Source organism: Apodemus sylvaticus, chromosome 6 (genome assembly GCF_947179515.1).
Source record: "Apodemus sylvaticus chromosome 6, mApoSyl1.1, whole genome shotgun sequence".
Taxonomy (NCBI): Eukaryota; Metazoa; Chordata; class Mammalia; order Rodentia; family Muridae; genus Apodemus; species Apodemus sylvaticus.
This window is the reverse complement of record NC_067477.1, coordinates 109,302,659-109,319,673: the sequence shown is the minus strand read 5'-3', so window position 1 is coordinate 109,319,673 and position 17,015 is coordinate 109,302,659. Positions and strand designations below refer to the sequence as shown.

The 17,015-nt window shown below is 38.7% G+C and overlaps 1 protein-coding gene across 2 annotated transcripts in view; it reads left to right on the top strand.

The window, feature by feature from the left end:
* The window catches only part of Wdr35 (WD repeat domain 35), a 56,904-nt gene that overhangs the window by 22,054 nt on the left and 17,835 nt on the right, over positions 1 to 17,015 (top strand). For both annotated transcript variants that reach the window (XM_052186124.1, XM_052186122.1), the window contains 7 exons: positions 1 to 5; positions 7,734 to 7,878; positions 8,957 to 9,026; positions 9,953 to 10,006; positions 11,322 to 11,431; positions 11,818 to 12,028; positions 15,694 to 15,774. The exon at positions 1 to 5 is cut by the window's left edge and continues 56 nt beyond it. In XM_052186124.1, coding sequence (XP_052042084.1) covers positions 1 to 5; positions 7,734 to 7,878; positions 8,957 to 9,026; positions 9,953 to 10,006; positions 11,322 to 11,431; positions 11,818 to 12,028; positions 15,694 to 15,774 — 676 coding nt within the window. The remainder of the gene's footprint in view (positions 6 to 7,733; positions 7,879 to 8,956; positions 9,027 to 9,952; positions 10,007 to 11,321; positions 11,432 to 11,817; positions 12,029 to 15,693; positions 15,775 to 17,015) is intronic.

Below are 17,015 nucleotides of genomic sequence, written 5' to 3'. Positions count from 1 at the left end.
TCTTGGTAAGAAAATGTTAATATTTATTTCCTTTCTGGTGGGGTTTTGTTTATAACACTAACTAAAAAAATCCCAAAGGGCTGGAGGTGTGACTTATTGGGTTGGAATGTTTGCTGTTAAAGCAAGAGAGCCTGAGTTCAAATCCCTAACCACCCAAACAAAATGTGGGCATGACCACTCATGCCTGTGGCCCCAGCATTGGGGGATTGAGATATGTAAATCTCAGGAACTCACTGGCCAGACTGCCTAGCTTAAACAGCTTAAGGGTCACTGAAAGGTCTGTCTTAAACAATAAGGTGGATAATGGTAGTAGGAGATACCCAACATCCTTCTGTGGCCTCTGAGAGCACACATGAGTGTACACACCACACACAAATGTATGTCAGGATCACATATTCTCCAACCTCTGCTAATGGTATTAATTTTCTAGATAAGAATGCCCATATCTTCTGGTTGCCAGGAGTAGTACCAGTTGATACCTGTTTTCATGATCGATTTATCAATGCCTCCTTTCACTCTGAAAGCATCCTGGTTAAAACAATAACCTGTAAGGGAGGCAATTGTGTCTAAAATCCACAACAATTTCATAATTGCCACATTGCCACCATTCGTCTACATAATTGTGTAGGAATGGGCACACAATGCCAGGTTAGTATGTAATAAACGGGGTTGTAGAAAGAATTTTGCTGTTAAATCACTTTTATTATTCATAAACTGCTTGTAAATACTTCTCTCCCATAAAAACACTTTAGCTGCTTATAAAGTAGGCTTGCTTTTTCCAGTGCTTTCTAATGAAACCAATCTATTAATAGAGAAAGTCTTAAAAAATTCCCCACTTCTTTTTCTGAGGGCATTTGTTGCTCTGGTTGCACCCTCCCTCTGCCCAATAGAGATGAAAGTAACTCTCTGGGCAGTTTTAAGTCTTGATCTAAGAAACTTATTTAAAGCCATTAAAATATTTTCTGCCATTGCAATTTCCAGAATTAATGTCTCTCTTATAAAATGTATTGCTGTATATTAGAAATGGTGACATATATAATTCAGTCCAAAATAGTTGAAAACCCATTGTATTATTTTCTGACTCTGATAAACTACTCGTTTATTTTCAGATTAGATATTGAGTCTTAAAATCATGTTAGTGGGAATGAAGAGATAGCTAAATGGCTAAGAGCAATTGTTGCTCTTGGAGAGGACCCTGTTCAATTCCCAGTACTTACACGGTGGCTCACAATGGTCTCTAACTCCAGTTGTAGGAAATTCAGCAACCCCTTCTGACTTTCCTGGACACCACACATGCATGTGGTGAACATATATACATACAAGTAAACATTAATACACATAAAATAAGATAGATTCTAAAAACAAAGTGGTATGTTTCTTAAGTATATTTTGCTGAGGACTGGTTAAAACATGTGACTGTTAAAGATGTAATGGTCTCATGTTTAGGTTTTAGTAACTCATTGTGATATGAAATATTTAACCTCTTGTTTATAGGCATTGTTGCAAAAGTATGTTTATATACATGTATTCATATATATACATATGTATATAGATATACATGCATATATAACTATATATTTATATGTATGTTAAGTTCCCTGGTAGTAAAATGCATAGCTTAAAATTATTACAGATGTGTCATGTGAGTATATTTGTTATTTCTATAAGTATTACTTTTTAAATTTAGTGTGTGTGTACATGTGTGCGTGTGTGCGTGCGTGTGTGTGTGTGTGTGTGTGTGTGTGTGTGTGTGTGTGTGCCTGCATGTGTGTTCTCAATAGCAAGAGTCCTTACCTACTGAGCCATTTCCCTGAACCAAAGTATTATGTCTTTAAGGTGTGAATTTTGCCAATCTTTAGATTATTGGGTTTTTTTCTCTCAAAATCAAAAGTTTTAATGTAGAATCACTTGCTATATCATGGGGTTAAACTCAAAGTAATTTTTATGCCAGGTAGACTGTTGTTTTAAACATAATTAAATGTAAATACTTCATTTTCATAAAATGGTAAATACTTGAGAACAATCTTTTTGTATTTTTGAGTCTTAAACTTTTTCATGTACAGTTTCAATGGATGAAGTTTTAACCAATCATTCACCCACTGGCCCACAGCAAACAGATACAAAGACTCAACGTTTTATTTCACATATATCCAAGATAATGGATATATTATTAAGATATATCCCCATGAAGTTTCTATGGAGTTGGACAACTAAACACCCAATACCAATGATGCTAAGCTAGAATGTCTGATTTTGGTTTATCTCTCTGCTTGACAGTTTCTGTAAACAATTGTGTAAACGTGTGTGTGTGTGTGTGCCAGCACACGTGAACATGCATATACACAGACACACATACAACATACACATACACATACACATTCAAGGAATTTCAAACTAGGCAGAAAGATTACTGAGGAAAAAATGTAAGAAATTATGCTTCCTTCAAATGAGCCTTAACATTAATAGGCAGTCATTAATAGCCAAGCCAGGATGTAAAATAATTTAAAACAATTTAGGAATTCACATTTAGGAAAAATCTGCTTGTAATATTTTAATGCTGAAGGCTGAATAAATTCCTGTGTCCTTAATGGTTTCCCCGCTTTGCCACTTATTCATTTCTTAGCACTTTAAAGAGCTGGTAAACTGCAATGTTGTCATCAAATTAGCCTTCTCTGGAATACAGGGAAACCATCACTAGAAACCACCAAAAGGCTGCTGCACGGGCAAGCTGGTCCTCTCGGGTCACTCGGAGCCTTGTTCCCCCTCTCAATACCATCCTCTCCACACATGCCACCCAAGGACAGACAATGCCATCCTCTCCATACATGCCACCCGAGGACAGACAATGCCATCCTCTCCATACATGCCACCCAAGGACAGACTTAGAGGGGTTTCCTTTGTTCTCATTCTTTTTTGAGATAGCTATGTATTCCTAGCTGTCCTGGAACTCATCCATAGACCATGCTGGTCACGAACTCAGAGAGTTCTCCCTGCCTCTGCCTTCCGAGTGAATTAAAAGTGTGTGCCACCACTGCCTGGCACCTATAGTTATTTCTTTAAAAAAATTTATTTATTTTATGTATATGAGTACACTACAACTGTCTTCAGACATACCAGAAGAGGGCATCAGATCCCACTTCAGATGGCTTTGAGCCACCATGTGGTTGGTGGGACTTGAACTTGGGACCTCTGGAAGAGCAGTCAGTACTCCTAACCACTGAGCCATCTCTCCAGCCCCATATAGTTATTTCTTTTGTTGTTGTTGTTGTTGTTTCGAGACAGGGTTTCTTTGTATAGCCCTGGCTGTCCTGGAACTTACTCTGTCGACCAAGCTGGCCTTGAACTCAGAAATCCACCTGTTCTGCCTCCCAAGTGCTGGGATTAAAGGTGTGCGCCACCCCTCCACCCCCCCCACCCCACCCCCAGCTAGTTATTTCTTATAAGACATCCTTACACACCCACATCCCAGTCACCAGCACAACACCTGGGGCACATGGCACCCAGCACAGAAGCAGTAAAGTGTTGCACAACTGACTAACCAAACTTACTTATTTATTCATACATCCCATAAGGAAAATCATAATCTCTTTTCTAAGGACTGTTACAATGTCTGAAATAGTATATTTTATTGAAAAAGGAAGTAAAAACATTTTATGATAAAATTGAAGATTCACATGAAAAATATTTCTGATAGTCTATGTCTTTTTATTGGGGAATTTAATGTTAAGTCCATTGATGTTACGAGATATTAAGGAATAGTGATTGTTGTTTCCTGTTATTTTTTGGTGTTATTTTTATGTTTGTGTGGTTATCTTCTTTTGGGTTTGTTGGAAGAAGCTTACTTTCTTGCTTTTTCTAGGGTGTAGTTTCTCTCCTTGTGTTGGCGTTTTCTATCTATTATCCTTTGTAGGGCTGGATTTGTGGAAAGATATTGTGATACTGTGTAAATTTGGTTTTATCATGGAATATCTTGGTTTCTCCATCTGTGGTGATTGAGAGTTTTGCTGGGTATAGTAGTCTGCGCTGGCATTTGTGTTCTCTTATCTTCTGTATGAGATCTGCCCAGGATCTTCTAGCTTTCATCATCTCTGGTGAGAAGTCTGGTGTAATTCTGATAGGTCTGCCTTTATAAGTTACTTGCCCCTTTTCCCTTACCGCTTTTAATATTCTTTCTTTGTTTAGTGCATTTGGTGTTTTGATTATTATGTACCAGGAAGACTTTCTGTTCTGGTCCAGTCTGTTTGGAGTTCTGTGGGCATCTCTTTCTTTAGGTTAGGGAAGTTTTCTTCTATAATTTTGTTGAAGATATTTACTGGCCCTTTAAGTTGGAAATCTTTGCTCTCTTCTATACCTATAATACTTAGGTTTGGTCTTCTCATTGTGTCCTGCATTTCCTGGATGTTTTGAGTTACAAGCTTTATGCATTTTCCATTTTCTTTGACTGTTGAATTCTTTCTTCTATCTCTTGTATTCTGTTCTTGATCTATGACTCCTGAATTCTTTCCAAGGTTTTCTATCTCCAGAGATGTCTCAGTTTGTGATTTCTTTTTTTGTTTCTACTTCCAATTTTAGATCCTGGATGGTTTTGTTCAATTTCTTCACTTGATTGTTTGTGTTTACCTGTAATTCTTTAAGGGGTTTTTGTGTTTCCTCTTTAAGGGCTTCTGCCGGTTGACCCATGTTCTCCTGTATTTCTTTAAGGGATTTTTTGTTTTTCCTCTTTAAGGGCTTTTATCTGTTGACCCACTTTCTCCTGTATTTCTTTAAGGGAGTTATTTAAGTTCTTCTTGAAGCCCTCTATCAGCATCATGAGATACGATTTTAAATCCAACTCTTGATTTTCCAGTGTGTTGGGGTATCTGGGTCTTGCTGTGGTGGGAGAACTGGGTTCTGATGTTGCCAAGTAGCCTTGGTTTCTATTGGTAGGGTTTTTGTGCTTGCCTTTTGCCATTTGGTTATCTCTGGTGCTGGTTGGTCTTGCTGTCTCTGGCTGGAGCTTGCCCTCCTGTGGGCCTGTAAGCCTGTGTCCATACTCCTGGGAGACCAACTCTCTTCTGGCAGGGTCTGTGCACAGAAGGCTGTGGAGCCACCTGGCTCCCTGGTGCAAATGGCAGCCTGAAGACTTCTGTCCCAGCTGCTCCACTGATCTCACCTCTGTCCCAACTGTTCCGCAGATCTCACCTCTGCTCTCAGAAGTGAAAGTGCTGCTGGGAGATCACCCTCTCCTGGCAGGCTATGCACACAGAAGGCCTAGCTCTCAGGTGCAAATGGCGGCAGGAAGACCTTATTTTCTCTTTTATCCTTAAAACAGCTCTATAGGGCTGATATTGTTATTTCCAATTGACAGGGAAACTGAGGCTCAGAGAGAGAAACATAATTGTTAATAACATAATTATGAAGTGTTTGCAATTTGAATCTAAGAAGCCTGACTTGTCTTTTGAACCAGTAGCATTTTAATTTGAATTAATCAGGATAGCAATAAATTTTCATATTCATGAAGTATTAATAAAGAACATGGGAACATGGAAAGTGTGATCAGAATAAATTGTATGGAAGAAAAGAATAAAAGAACATGAATGTAACTCATAATTATAATCAAACACTGGTTAAGAAAATGCTTTTATATGCTTTGGAAATGTTACATTTTACTAGGAAGCAGTAAAGGTTTGTGAACCTCAAATCAATAAGAGCATAATTACCAGAATTGAAATATTCATGGTGAATTTACTAAATATTTATTAGATTTAGTAAAAAGTCAGTGAGAAGACAGCCTGGCTGGCTTTAGCACCCTCTGGAGGCTTGGCTGCGATTCACCAGGCTTTGATTTTGTGCAAGGCAATGAAAGCTTTGTGCTCCCTCTAGAGGTCATTATGATTTGTTTTGAATAGAAAAACCTTGAAAACCTGAAATTTAAAAAAAAAAAATTTCGACAGCTTTATTTAAATACTTAGTATAAAAGTCCTCGAATTTGAGTTCTTGAGTTGTCAGTCTACTCAGTCAACACTACGCTGCCAGGGGAGTGTCTATTCTGTTTCTAAGTGCCCCGCTGCCAAAGCATGCCCCTGGCTAGTTCTGTGACAAAAGCCCATAAGCCACTGCTTGCCAACCCTGGCTTCATTGCTTTGTGGTATAAACAGAAACAGTTCACAGTGTTTGATTATTCATGAGCTCGGAAAACACAAGGTAATGCCCTTTATGGAGGGCTACTTTTTGCTTTTATACATTTTGTTTGAAAGTGCATACTTGATTTTATCTTATGTAGTATTCTATGACCTTAGGTGGTTATTTTGCCACTTAGTATCCCATGTTTTAATCCACAGTTGCAGTTGCTGGGGCTCTGTGCTTCACAAAAGCATGCACAAAGGTGGCCAGTTAAATGCCTGCCTGAAGCATGAAACGCAGGAGAATTTTTTCTCTTTTACTAAGTGAAGTGGAAATACAATACAAATGAGATCAAGGAAAAGGGTAAATGTTTAGACCCGGATGTAATTGGTACTGTGGAGGGAAGGAAGAGATTGGGTTCAACAGCTGGTGGACATCTGAGTTGTTTCTACATGCTGGCTCTGATGCAGCACGCTGTTTTGATCACCGGAGTGTACATTTGTGTATGTGTGTGTGTTTGCTTCTCTTAGACATATACCCAGGAGCAGAATTGCTAGGTAATGTATAACTCTATAGTCAACATTTTGAGAAACCTTGGAATGCTCTTTCACAGTATTTTACATTTTCGCTTTTTATCTATGCCTTTACCAATTCTTGTCTTTTGGTGTTTTGAGACAGGGTTTCTCTGTGTAGCCCTCACTGTCCTGGAACTCACTCTGTAGACCAGGCTGGCCTCGAACTCAGAAATCTGCCTGCCTCTGCCTCCCAAGTGCTGGGATTAAAGGTGTGTGCCACCACTGCCCGGCTACTAATTCTTGTCTTACTTTCTAAAATTCTAGCTATCCTAGACATGACATGCCAGTTGTAGTTTAGATTTTCAGGTTTTGGTGGTTAATGATGTTGTTTATCTTTTTATGGTTATTTGTGTATCTTATTGGAGAAGTGTTCACTTAGATTCTTTTTCTTTAAATGTTTTTCTTTTGTTAAATATTTTTGGACAATCTCATATGTATGTTTATAACCATTAATTCCTTATAAGATTTAATTGCTTTATTTTTATTACATTATTTTTGACGTTATGCCTAAGGGACCAACTGCTGCCTAACCCTGACTCACAAAGATTTACTTCTGGGGATGGAGAGGTGGCTCAGTGGTTAAGAGTGCTGGCTGCTCTTTCAGAGGACCTGGGTTCAATTCCCAGCAATTATGTGGTTGTAACTCCAGAGGATCTAAGACCTTCACACAGACATACATGCAGGAAAAACACCAATGCACATAAAATAAGAAATGATTTTAAAGGTTGCTCCTCTGTCTTTCTGTGATGCTGAGGACTGAGTCTGTGGCTTCTCACTTGTGGGGTAAATGCTCTTCCATTGACCCCATACTCCTAAGTAGTCTTTAAAAAAGCCCTGAGGTTTTAGCTCTTGATCCTTTTACATTGCAGATCCATTTTACTTAATATTTTTCATATGATCCTAGTAACTTTAGATTCTTTTCTAATTTGAAAGACTGTGTATTTTAAGACCGGGTTTATTATTCCTAAAATGAGGAGTGCGCTCAGTGGTGCTGAAGTGCTGTGAATCACTCTCTGTGTATCTACAGCTTAGTTGTCTCACTGCTTTTTTTAATAGTACCATTATTTGTTGCCATGACCAAAACCCATGTGATAGCAGCTTCAAAAGAAGCATTTTATACCTGGCAATATCGTGTGGCAAAGAAGCTTACAGCATTGGAAATTAATCAGATCACACGGTCTCGCAAAGAAGGAAGAGAAAGGTATGTTTTTTGATATATATTTTTAATAATGCAACCATACCATATTGAATCCAGATGTAGTTAGTTATCTATTGCCATTCTTGAGAAATAGAAATATTTTTATTTAATTTGAATATCTCTTAAATGGATCTATTTAAATTTGCCAAAGTAAATGAAAGTTGGCATGGTGTAAACAAAACAGAACAAGACAAAATCCCCATATTGATAAAGCCTGGAAATCTGTGGGCATTTATTTGGTTAGGAAATAGCTCTGTGACCCACTCCACATATTAGTGGTACATTGAAATTAGTCATTCAGTTCAGAAACGAGTGTCTAATTGAAGTTTCATTCCCATAGGCTAGTTGTATAGGGGGTCTTTTTAGGAGGTGATCCTAGCATCAATCACCAGGGGAGATGCATGTCCATTCATATAGGTATGGAAGAGGGCTTTAGGCAGCCGTGAACTGGGCGTGTGGCTTTTTTCCAAAGACCCAGATTTCAGGAGTCTGAATTGGTGTGGTTTCTGGTAAGTGGGAATAAAGAGGACTCTGCCACTCAGACACGTGAGGACAAAGGGACCTGAAGTAAATGTCCTGAAGTAAACTTCAACATGAAGATGTGTGTAAATGTGTTTGATAAACAACAGGAAGTTCTGCATGAAGTTATTACTTCACAAGTCTGAAGTTGCAACAGACAGGACGATGAGGCAGGAGGATTCTGAGTTTGAGATATACCAAGGAGAGACTATAAGTGAGCAAGTGAGCGAGTGAGCGAGCAAATAAACTAATAAGCCAACAGTTACTCTTGACCAACAGTCCTGCAAAAATCTCACAGCTTAATGAATTTTGTTGGGATGGCATGACTTGGTTGTTTACAATGGGGCATGACTTTGTTGAATAGATGACTTATATAATTCTAAATCTTTGCTGGGTGGTTTCTGCTTTTATGAGATTCATCTGGATATAGAACTCTTTAAAAAAATCAGAATTTTCCTTTAGATAAGAATGCTCACTGTGGTTATTCAGTCCCTAGTTGTAGAGATTATGAAGTAATATAATCCTCACTTTCTTTAAGCTTCTGTTTTTTTTTTTTTAACAGAATTTATCACGTTGATGATGTTCCTTCTGGATCTGTGGATGGGGTGTTTGACTATAGCAAAGCCATTCAGGTAGGTGGTTTGATGTTCATCGGCATTACTGTCTGCAGATAAGGAAAGTTTGGAATTTTATTAGAGACTTGAACAAGAATTTGGTTCTAGTAAACAGGGCATCATTTCACAATTCCTTAAAAACTGTCACATCTGCTTTTTACATGGTGGCTAGGGACCCAAACTCAAGTCCTATGGCTTGTAGAGATTATGAAGTAATATAAGCTTAGTAAGTGCAGCAAGCACTTAGCTACTAAGCTGTCTTGGCAGCCCCAAATTAAAGATGTTCTAAGTTTATGACTTTGTGACTTTCAGGCTGCGTTTGTAGCTATCTTGGGCCACACATGTCTGTGAGTTGTGTTGACTGAACTGTTGATAATTTTACCACTTAGAGAAACTTTCTCCATGCTCTTTCCCTTTCTCATGTTCCCCAGCTGAGAGAACAGTCGGTTCCTGGCAGTCTTCCAGGGAGAACAGTCTGACTTCTGGCTGATTGGTTTGTCAGATATCACGAGCTGTGGTGACTGGCTCCTCTTGCTAAGCACAGTGCCCTTTATTTAGGTCCAGGTGGTTGCTGGGCTCTTCCGTTTTGCCCTTCTGGTGGTATATGCTTACCTCCTGACCACAGCTTGAGAGAGAAGCTTAGGTGTTTTCCCATCTACTTCTCCCTATGTGCTTTTAGAACCCACTTGCATCTCTTTTAAAAGAGTATCTATAGTTAGATGTTTGGTTTATAGTCTTTGCAAGTTGATTTATAAGTAATCCCTTGGGATCAAGATTTCATTGAAGTGGCATTAGTACTTACTTTAGTGATTGACACATAGTAGATACTCAGTAAACAAAATTGTTATATTGACAAATGTATTGCTATATATTTTAATAATTGCATATAAGTTTTGAACCTCCTTTGTTATTCAATAAATATTACATAAAATGATTAATTTTAGGGTACGAGGGATCCAATTTGCGCCATTACTGCATCTGATAAGACACTGATTGTGGTAAGTTGAAATAAACTCAGTTTATGAATAGTAATTGTTGAAGTTACAGAGCAAGGGTAAATCAAGCATTTTGGATTTAGACTTTCATCTTGTGGACATCTTGTGTTTCTCTAAATCTGATAGAAGAAATGAGGAAGTTCTGAAGCTTGTACACATAGTATTAATCATTTGCAAAAATATTAACAAAACCCAGCAGGGTGATGGTCATCTGAGAAGGGACACAGCTGTGGAGTTGACCCCGGGTTGGAAGCCCTATGTAGTCGGTAGATGCAGAGGCTGTATGGAAGGCATTGACTTAGAGGATTTTTTTTCCCTGCGTGTAGCCCAGGAACTTATACTGGCTCTGGCTGAACTACATTCATAAAACTTAGAATGAATAAAGTTGAGGAGTCCCTGGCATTATTTTGCTAAAATTTAAAAAACAGAAGCAACAGTACCATGTTTTTTCTTGAATTCTGACATGAAAACATGAACTTCAGAAGTAACTGATTCAGCAGTTTGTTTGGGTTGCACCAGCAGAGGCTTACCTGTTCCCTGTGGAGTTCTCCAGCAGTCAGCTCTGTCTGTGGGGAAACCTCTTAAGAACTGTGTATCCTGTGGCTTTCCCACTTCCCTGATAGGCCATGCCTGAGCATCATACTGAGGAATCCTTGCTTGCTGGGTAAAAAGGGCAGGTAAAGAGAGCTAGGTAGACCTTCCCCCTGGCCCACTGCCCCACATGGCGCAGGCGCAGAAGAGGTTAAAGCTAGTCACAGCCCCTGCTCCTCTGCTGCATTTGCTGCTGATTTGTTCACTATTACACCTGTGCAGGAAATGTGTATATATCCTGTGTCAGTTTTTAAATAATACTCAAGGTACTGCTGCTTCTAGGTGATCTTTCTTCTTGCCAGAAGCTGATGCTCTAGGTGAGGGTGGAATGGAGGACTAGGCCCCAGCAGCAGCTATTTCATATCTGTGAATGGAATGGAGAAGATACTTCAGTAGCCTTTAGGCTATTCTGAATATTAACCTAAATTATAAGCAGCCACAAGAAAGATTTCTTTCTTGTCAGATAAGAATCAGTGTATTACAAAGATCTAGATCTTTGTCCTGACTTCCTTCTTGAATATTCTATGAGGAAAAATTAGACCACCTACAACTGCTGTTAAAAGACTCAAGTTAAGAGATAAACATAGACTTAGCAACAGCAGAATTGGGCACTTGCTAGGTCAGTGTCACTCTGGTTTTAAAAACATGGACCTATAGAGAGACCTGTATTTACAGCTTAATGCTTCTATGGTAAATATGCTATAGTGACCAAAGGTCATTTCCACAGGGGCGTGAATCTGGTGTCATCCAGAGGTACAGCTTTCCTAATGTTGCCTTGATTCAAAAGTATTCTTTGGATTGCCGAGCCTGCCAGTTATCTCTGAACTGCAACTCCAGGTAAGCCAGAGACTTCTCCTGGGCGTTAGGCTTACGTTGGAATGGTTGGATTTGTGCAGTAATGTGTAGATAGGTGAACTTTTTGAGTACAGTTTACTGTTTTTGTTTAAATGGAAATCCTGGCAATTTTTTTATTTTTACTCTTGGAATTTAACATTAACTTTTATATTTTGATATTATCTGGTTTTGGATATGTTTTTCTTTTAAAGTAACAAAACGATGAATAGTTTCTATTTTCTGTTAAATTTGTTTAAAAAGTTTTAAAGAAATTCCCACCATATTCCAGGTTTCTGATAAAGGGGTCTTGAGGAAGGGTTGCGGGCACTTTGACTTCATGACCACTGAAAGTATTTCAAATTTTTCCCTCCCAATGCCATGACTTGCAGTCGTCTTGCTATCATCGACATCGCAGGAGTCTTGACTTTCTTTGACTTGGACACTCGGGTGACAGACAGTACAGGGCAACAAGTAGTTGGCGAGTTGCTAAAATTGGAGCGCAAAGATGTCTGGGATATGAAGTGGGCCAAGGACAATCCCGATTTGTTTGCAATGATGGAGAAGACAAGAATGTATGTCTTCAGAAACTTGGATCCTGAGGTACAGACAAGAAATAAGTGTTAACAGTCTATAAATAATGAGCCAAATTAAAAAACCTGATATTCCTCCCTTTTTCTTTGAGAAATGTAGTGGGACTGCTGCATACATTTGTGAAAATAATTTTAAAAGTTTCTGTGGGGTTTAAAAATATAAAGAGATTTTAAGAGTTATTAAAGTGTTAAGAGATATTAAGGAGTAGTGGTTATTGCTTCCTATCATTTTTGATGTTAATTTTATACTTGTGTGGTTATCTTCTTTTGGGTGTGATAAAAGAAGTTCAATATCCTGCTTTTTCCAGGGTATAGTTGCCCTCATTGTAATGGTGTTTTCCCCCTAATTATCCTTTGTATGGCTGGGTTTGTGGAAAGATATTGTGTAAATTTAGTTTTGTCATGGAATATCTTGGTTTCTCCATCTATAGTGATTGAGAGTTTCGCTGGGTATAGTAGTCTTGGCTGGCATTTGTGTTCTCTTAGAGTCTGCATGAGATCTGCCCAGGATCTTCTAGCTTTCATGGTCTCTGGTGAGAAGTCTGGTGTAATTCTGATAGGTCTTCCTTTATATGTTACTTGCCCTTTTTCTCTTGCTGCCTTTAATATTCTTTCTTTGTTTAGTACATTTGGAGTATTGATTATTATGTGACAGGAAATATTTCTGTTCTGGTCCAGTCTGTTTGGAGTTCTGTAGGCTTCTTGTATATTCATGGGCAGCTCTCTCTTTAGGTTAGGGAAGTTTTCTTCCATAATTTTGTTGAAGATATTTGCTGGCCCTTTCAGCTGTAAATCTTCACTCTCATCGATGCCTATAATCCTTAGATTTGGCTTTCTCATTGTGTCCTGGATTTCCTGGATGTTTTGGGTTACAAGCTTTTTGCATTTTGCATTTTCTTTGACTGTTGAGTCCATGGTTTCTATGGTATCTTCGGCATCTGAGATTCTTTCTTCTATCTCTTGTATTCTGTTGTTGATATTTGCATCAATGGTCCCTGATTTCTTCCCAAGGTTTTCTATCTCCAAAGTTGTCTTTCTTTGTGATTTCTTAGTTGTTTCTACTTCTGTTTTTAGATCTTGGATGTTTTTGCTCAGTTCTGTCATTAGCTTGTTTGTGTTTTCCTCTAATTCTTTGAGAGATTTTTGTGTTTCCTCTTTCATGACTTCTGCCTGTTGATCAAAGTTCTCCTGTATTTCTTTAAGTGACTTTTGCATTTCCTCCTTATTGGCTACTAACCATGAATATGCCAGACCCATATTCTCCTGAATCTCTTTAGGTGATTTTTGTGTTTCCCTTGTAAGGGCTTCTAGCTTTTGGTCATTTTTCTCCTATATTGAGTCTGTCCAGAACCAGGGGCCACTCCTCTGTTCTTCTAGTACCTCATTTGATGTATGGATTATGTTTTGGGCATTCCAATTTTCTAGGCTAATATCCACTCATCAGTAAGTGCATACCATGATTGATCTTTTGAGACTGGGTTACTTCACTTAGTATGATGTTCTCCAGCTCCATCCATTTGTCTAAGAATTTCATGAATTCATTGTTTCTAATGGCTGAATAGTACTCCATTGTGTATATATACCACATTTTTTGCATCCATTCTTCCATTGAGGGATACCTGCATTCTTTCCAGCTTCTGGCTATTATAAATAGGGCTGCTATGAACATAGTGGAGCACGTATCTTTATTACATGCTGGGGAATCCTCTGGGTATATGCTCAGGAGTGGTATAGCAGGATCTTCTGGAAGTGACATGCCTAGTTTTCTAAGGAATTGCCAGACTGATTTCCAGAGTGGTTGTACCAATTTCCAACCCCACCAGCAGTGGAGAGGTGTTCCTCTTTCTCCACATCCTCGCCAACACCTGTTGTCTCCTGAATTTTTAATCTTAGCCATTCTGACTGGTATAAGGTGAAATCTCAGGGTTGTTTTAATATGCATTTCCCTAATGACTAATGAAGTTGAGCATTTTTTAAGATGTTTCTCCGCCATCCGAAGTTCTTCAGGTGAAAATTCTTTGTTTAGGTCTGTACCCCATTTTTTAATAGGGTTATTTGGTTTTCTGGGGTCTAACTTCTTGAGTTCTTTGTATATATTGGATATTAGCTCTCTATCTGATGTGGGGTTGGTGAAGATCTTTTCCCAATTTGTTGGTTGCCAATTTGTCCTTTTGATGGTGTCCTTTGCCTTACAGAAACTTTGTAATTTTATGAGGTCCCATTTGTCAATTCTTGATCTTAGAGTATACGCTATTTGTGTTCTATTCAGGAACTTTCCCCCTGTACCTATGTCCTCAAGGGTCTTCCCTAGTTTCTTTTCTATTAGCTTCAGAGTGTCTGGCTTTATGTGGAGGTCCTTGATCCATTTGGAGTTGAGCTTAGTACAAGGAGATAAGGATGGATCAAACAATCACATTTCTGAAGATAATTAAAAGATTCTATAAGCTTTTCTCATATAATTTGACTTTTAACTAACAACTTATGCATTTTCAAAGGAAAAAAACATATTTGAAGCCTCTTTAGATGCATCTGTGTGCATTATATGAGCCTCCATTGTAGGCATAGTGAACTCAAGTTATGAATTCTTACCTTTTATTTTCATTGTTTTGGTGTCTTTCTTTTATCATAACTATATAATAGTATAATATAATTATGCATTCCTATATATTATAAAAATGAAATGATTTCCTTTACTAGACACTATTATCCCTGCTTTTTCTTTAGCTTTATTGGAGGTACTAAGTAGTTGACAGTATATTTATTTTGGCTTATATAATATTATATCTTTTTTGCAAAAAAACATATCCTAGATGTTTTTTTTGCAACCATCTGTAGGATAAGAGACATACATGTAACATCCATGTATTTACATGTTGGCAAATAAAGTCTTGTGCAGGCAGCATATCAGGTGCATAGAGGGCAGACTTCAGTGTGCTGTGGGATTTGTGTGGTAGATGTACTTAATTGGATCCAAATATAATGTGTATTATATTTACTAAGAATTAAATTCATAATGTGGTCAAGTAAGAGAGCATTCTTCTCTTTTGGAGGAATGTATGTGACTTAGGGTTTCTATTCCTGCACAAACATTATGACCAAGAAGCAAGTTGGGGAGGAAAGGGTTTATTTGGCTTACACATACATTCACATTACTGTTTATCACTAAAGGAAGTCAGGACTGGAACTCAAGCAGGTCAAGAAGCAGGAGCTGAAGCAGAAGCCATGGAGGGATGTTACTTACTGGCTTGCTTCCCCTGCCTTGTTCAGCCTGCTTCTTGTAGAACCCAAGACTACCAGCCCGGGGATGGCCCCACCCACAAGGGGCTGGATCCTCCTCCTTTGATCACTAGTTGAGAAAATCTTACAGCTGGATCTCATGGAGGTATTTCCTCAACTGAGGTTCCTTTCTCTGTGATAACTCAGCTTGTGTCAAGTTGACACACAAAATCAACCAGTACAGTATAGAAGCACAGAGTTGAAATATGATACTAGCAGAATTCAGTGGGGTGTGTAGCAGCAGCATGGTAATGATTTAGGTGATGGGCAGATGGCAGTGACATTCTGGGTTTCTTATTTGAGTGCAAGTTTTGACAATATTGTTTAAAATGGGGATTCCTTGAGGGACATGTTTTGTATGAGGAGATGTAACACTTTTTTTTTTTTTTGTCTTTAAAGGAACCCATTCAGACCTCTGGATATATTTGCAACTTTGAGGATTTGGAAATTAAATCTGTTCTCTTGGATGAGATACTAAAGGTGACTACCAACAACAAACCCTCCATTTCTGCTGCTGTCTTGACTGAGCCTCCTGTGTGCAACAGGCAGCACAGTGGCCAGCTGGGACTGCACCTAAGAGCCAGCTGGGCCTCAAGCCCAGCCTTACTCCTTCCTTACGTATGCTTTGGTTCCCAGGGGTCGGGGCTGACGGTCTTTGAAAGTCTGGGTGCCCATAAAGAAGGGAAACCTGGGCTTTCTAATCAGTCTGCTGCATGTAGGGCAGAGACTGGAAGAAGGGGGCGAAGCTTACAAGCTGTCAGCAGCTGGAGAGATGGCTCAGCGGTAAAGAGCACTGACTACTCTTACAGAGGTCCTGAGTTCAAATCCCAGCAATCACATGGTGACTCACAACCATCTGTAATGGGATCTGATGCCTTCTTCTGGTGTGTTTGAAGACAGCTACAATATACTTAGATATAATAATAAAGCTATCAGCAAATACTGGAATGGAGTTTTATGGTGTTACAACTGAGGATTGCCACATTTGACTGGTGGGTTCTTCTGTATGGATAGGAAGGTATCCTTACTTCTGCAAGGTAAAGAGAGAGATCTTTCCTGTCTTTAAGGCACATGGTCTGTGAAACAGTGAGCTTGTTTCTTGCCTTTCACTCACAGACAGGGGCATCAGAGAGTAGCCCTTCCTCAGTTATCCTTTCATATGCAAGAAAAGCATCTTTTTCTCAGTTGTCTTTGCTCTGTTCAAGTTTTAGGTGTTGGGAACTCTTTAGAAGGTGTGTTTTTTCCAGTGTCCTTTTATAAACAGAGTCAGAGGTGGGTAGACTTCATCTAAAGTGGCTGCTGTGCATGCTTTCACAGAGTCAGCTTCTGGGGTCCTCTTCGTCCAGCACGGTGTGCTGGATTAGGGATTTCCAGACACTGTAGTTATGTCTATTTGAAAAATGAAGAATGACTTCATCTTTTTAAAAGTGGTTACTATATAAAATTAAGTCAATATAGAAAAAAATTGAAAACAAAGTTTTAAAAACTAGTAGAAATTCTACCGGGCAGCAATTTTAATCATGAACATTGCCTGAACATCAGAGTCTGTCCTCCCAGCTGTCATTGAGAAGTGTGAACACAGAGTCAGGGGCTGGGATGAATGAACAGAAATCACATATTCAGATCAGTACCATTGTCTAAAACACTTTTCTATATTAGCTTTCATTTTAATCAAGCAATCTGAAAATAAAGGATTCAAACACGGGTTTCTAGACCCTTAG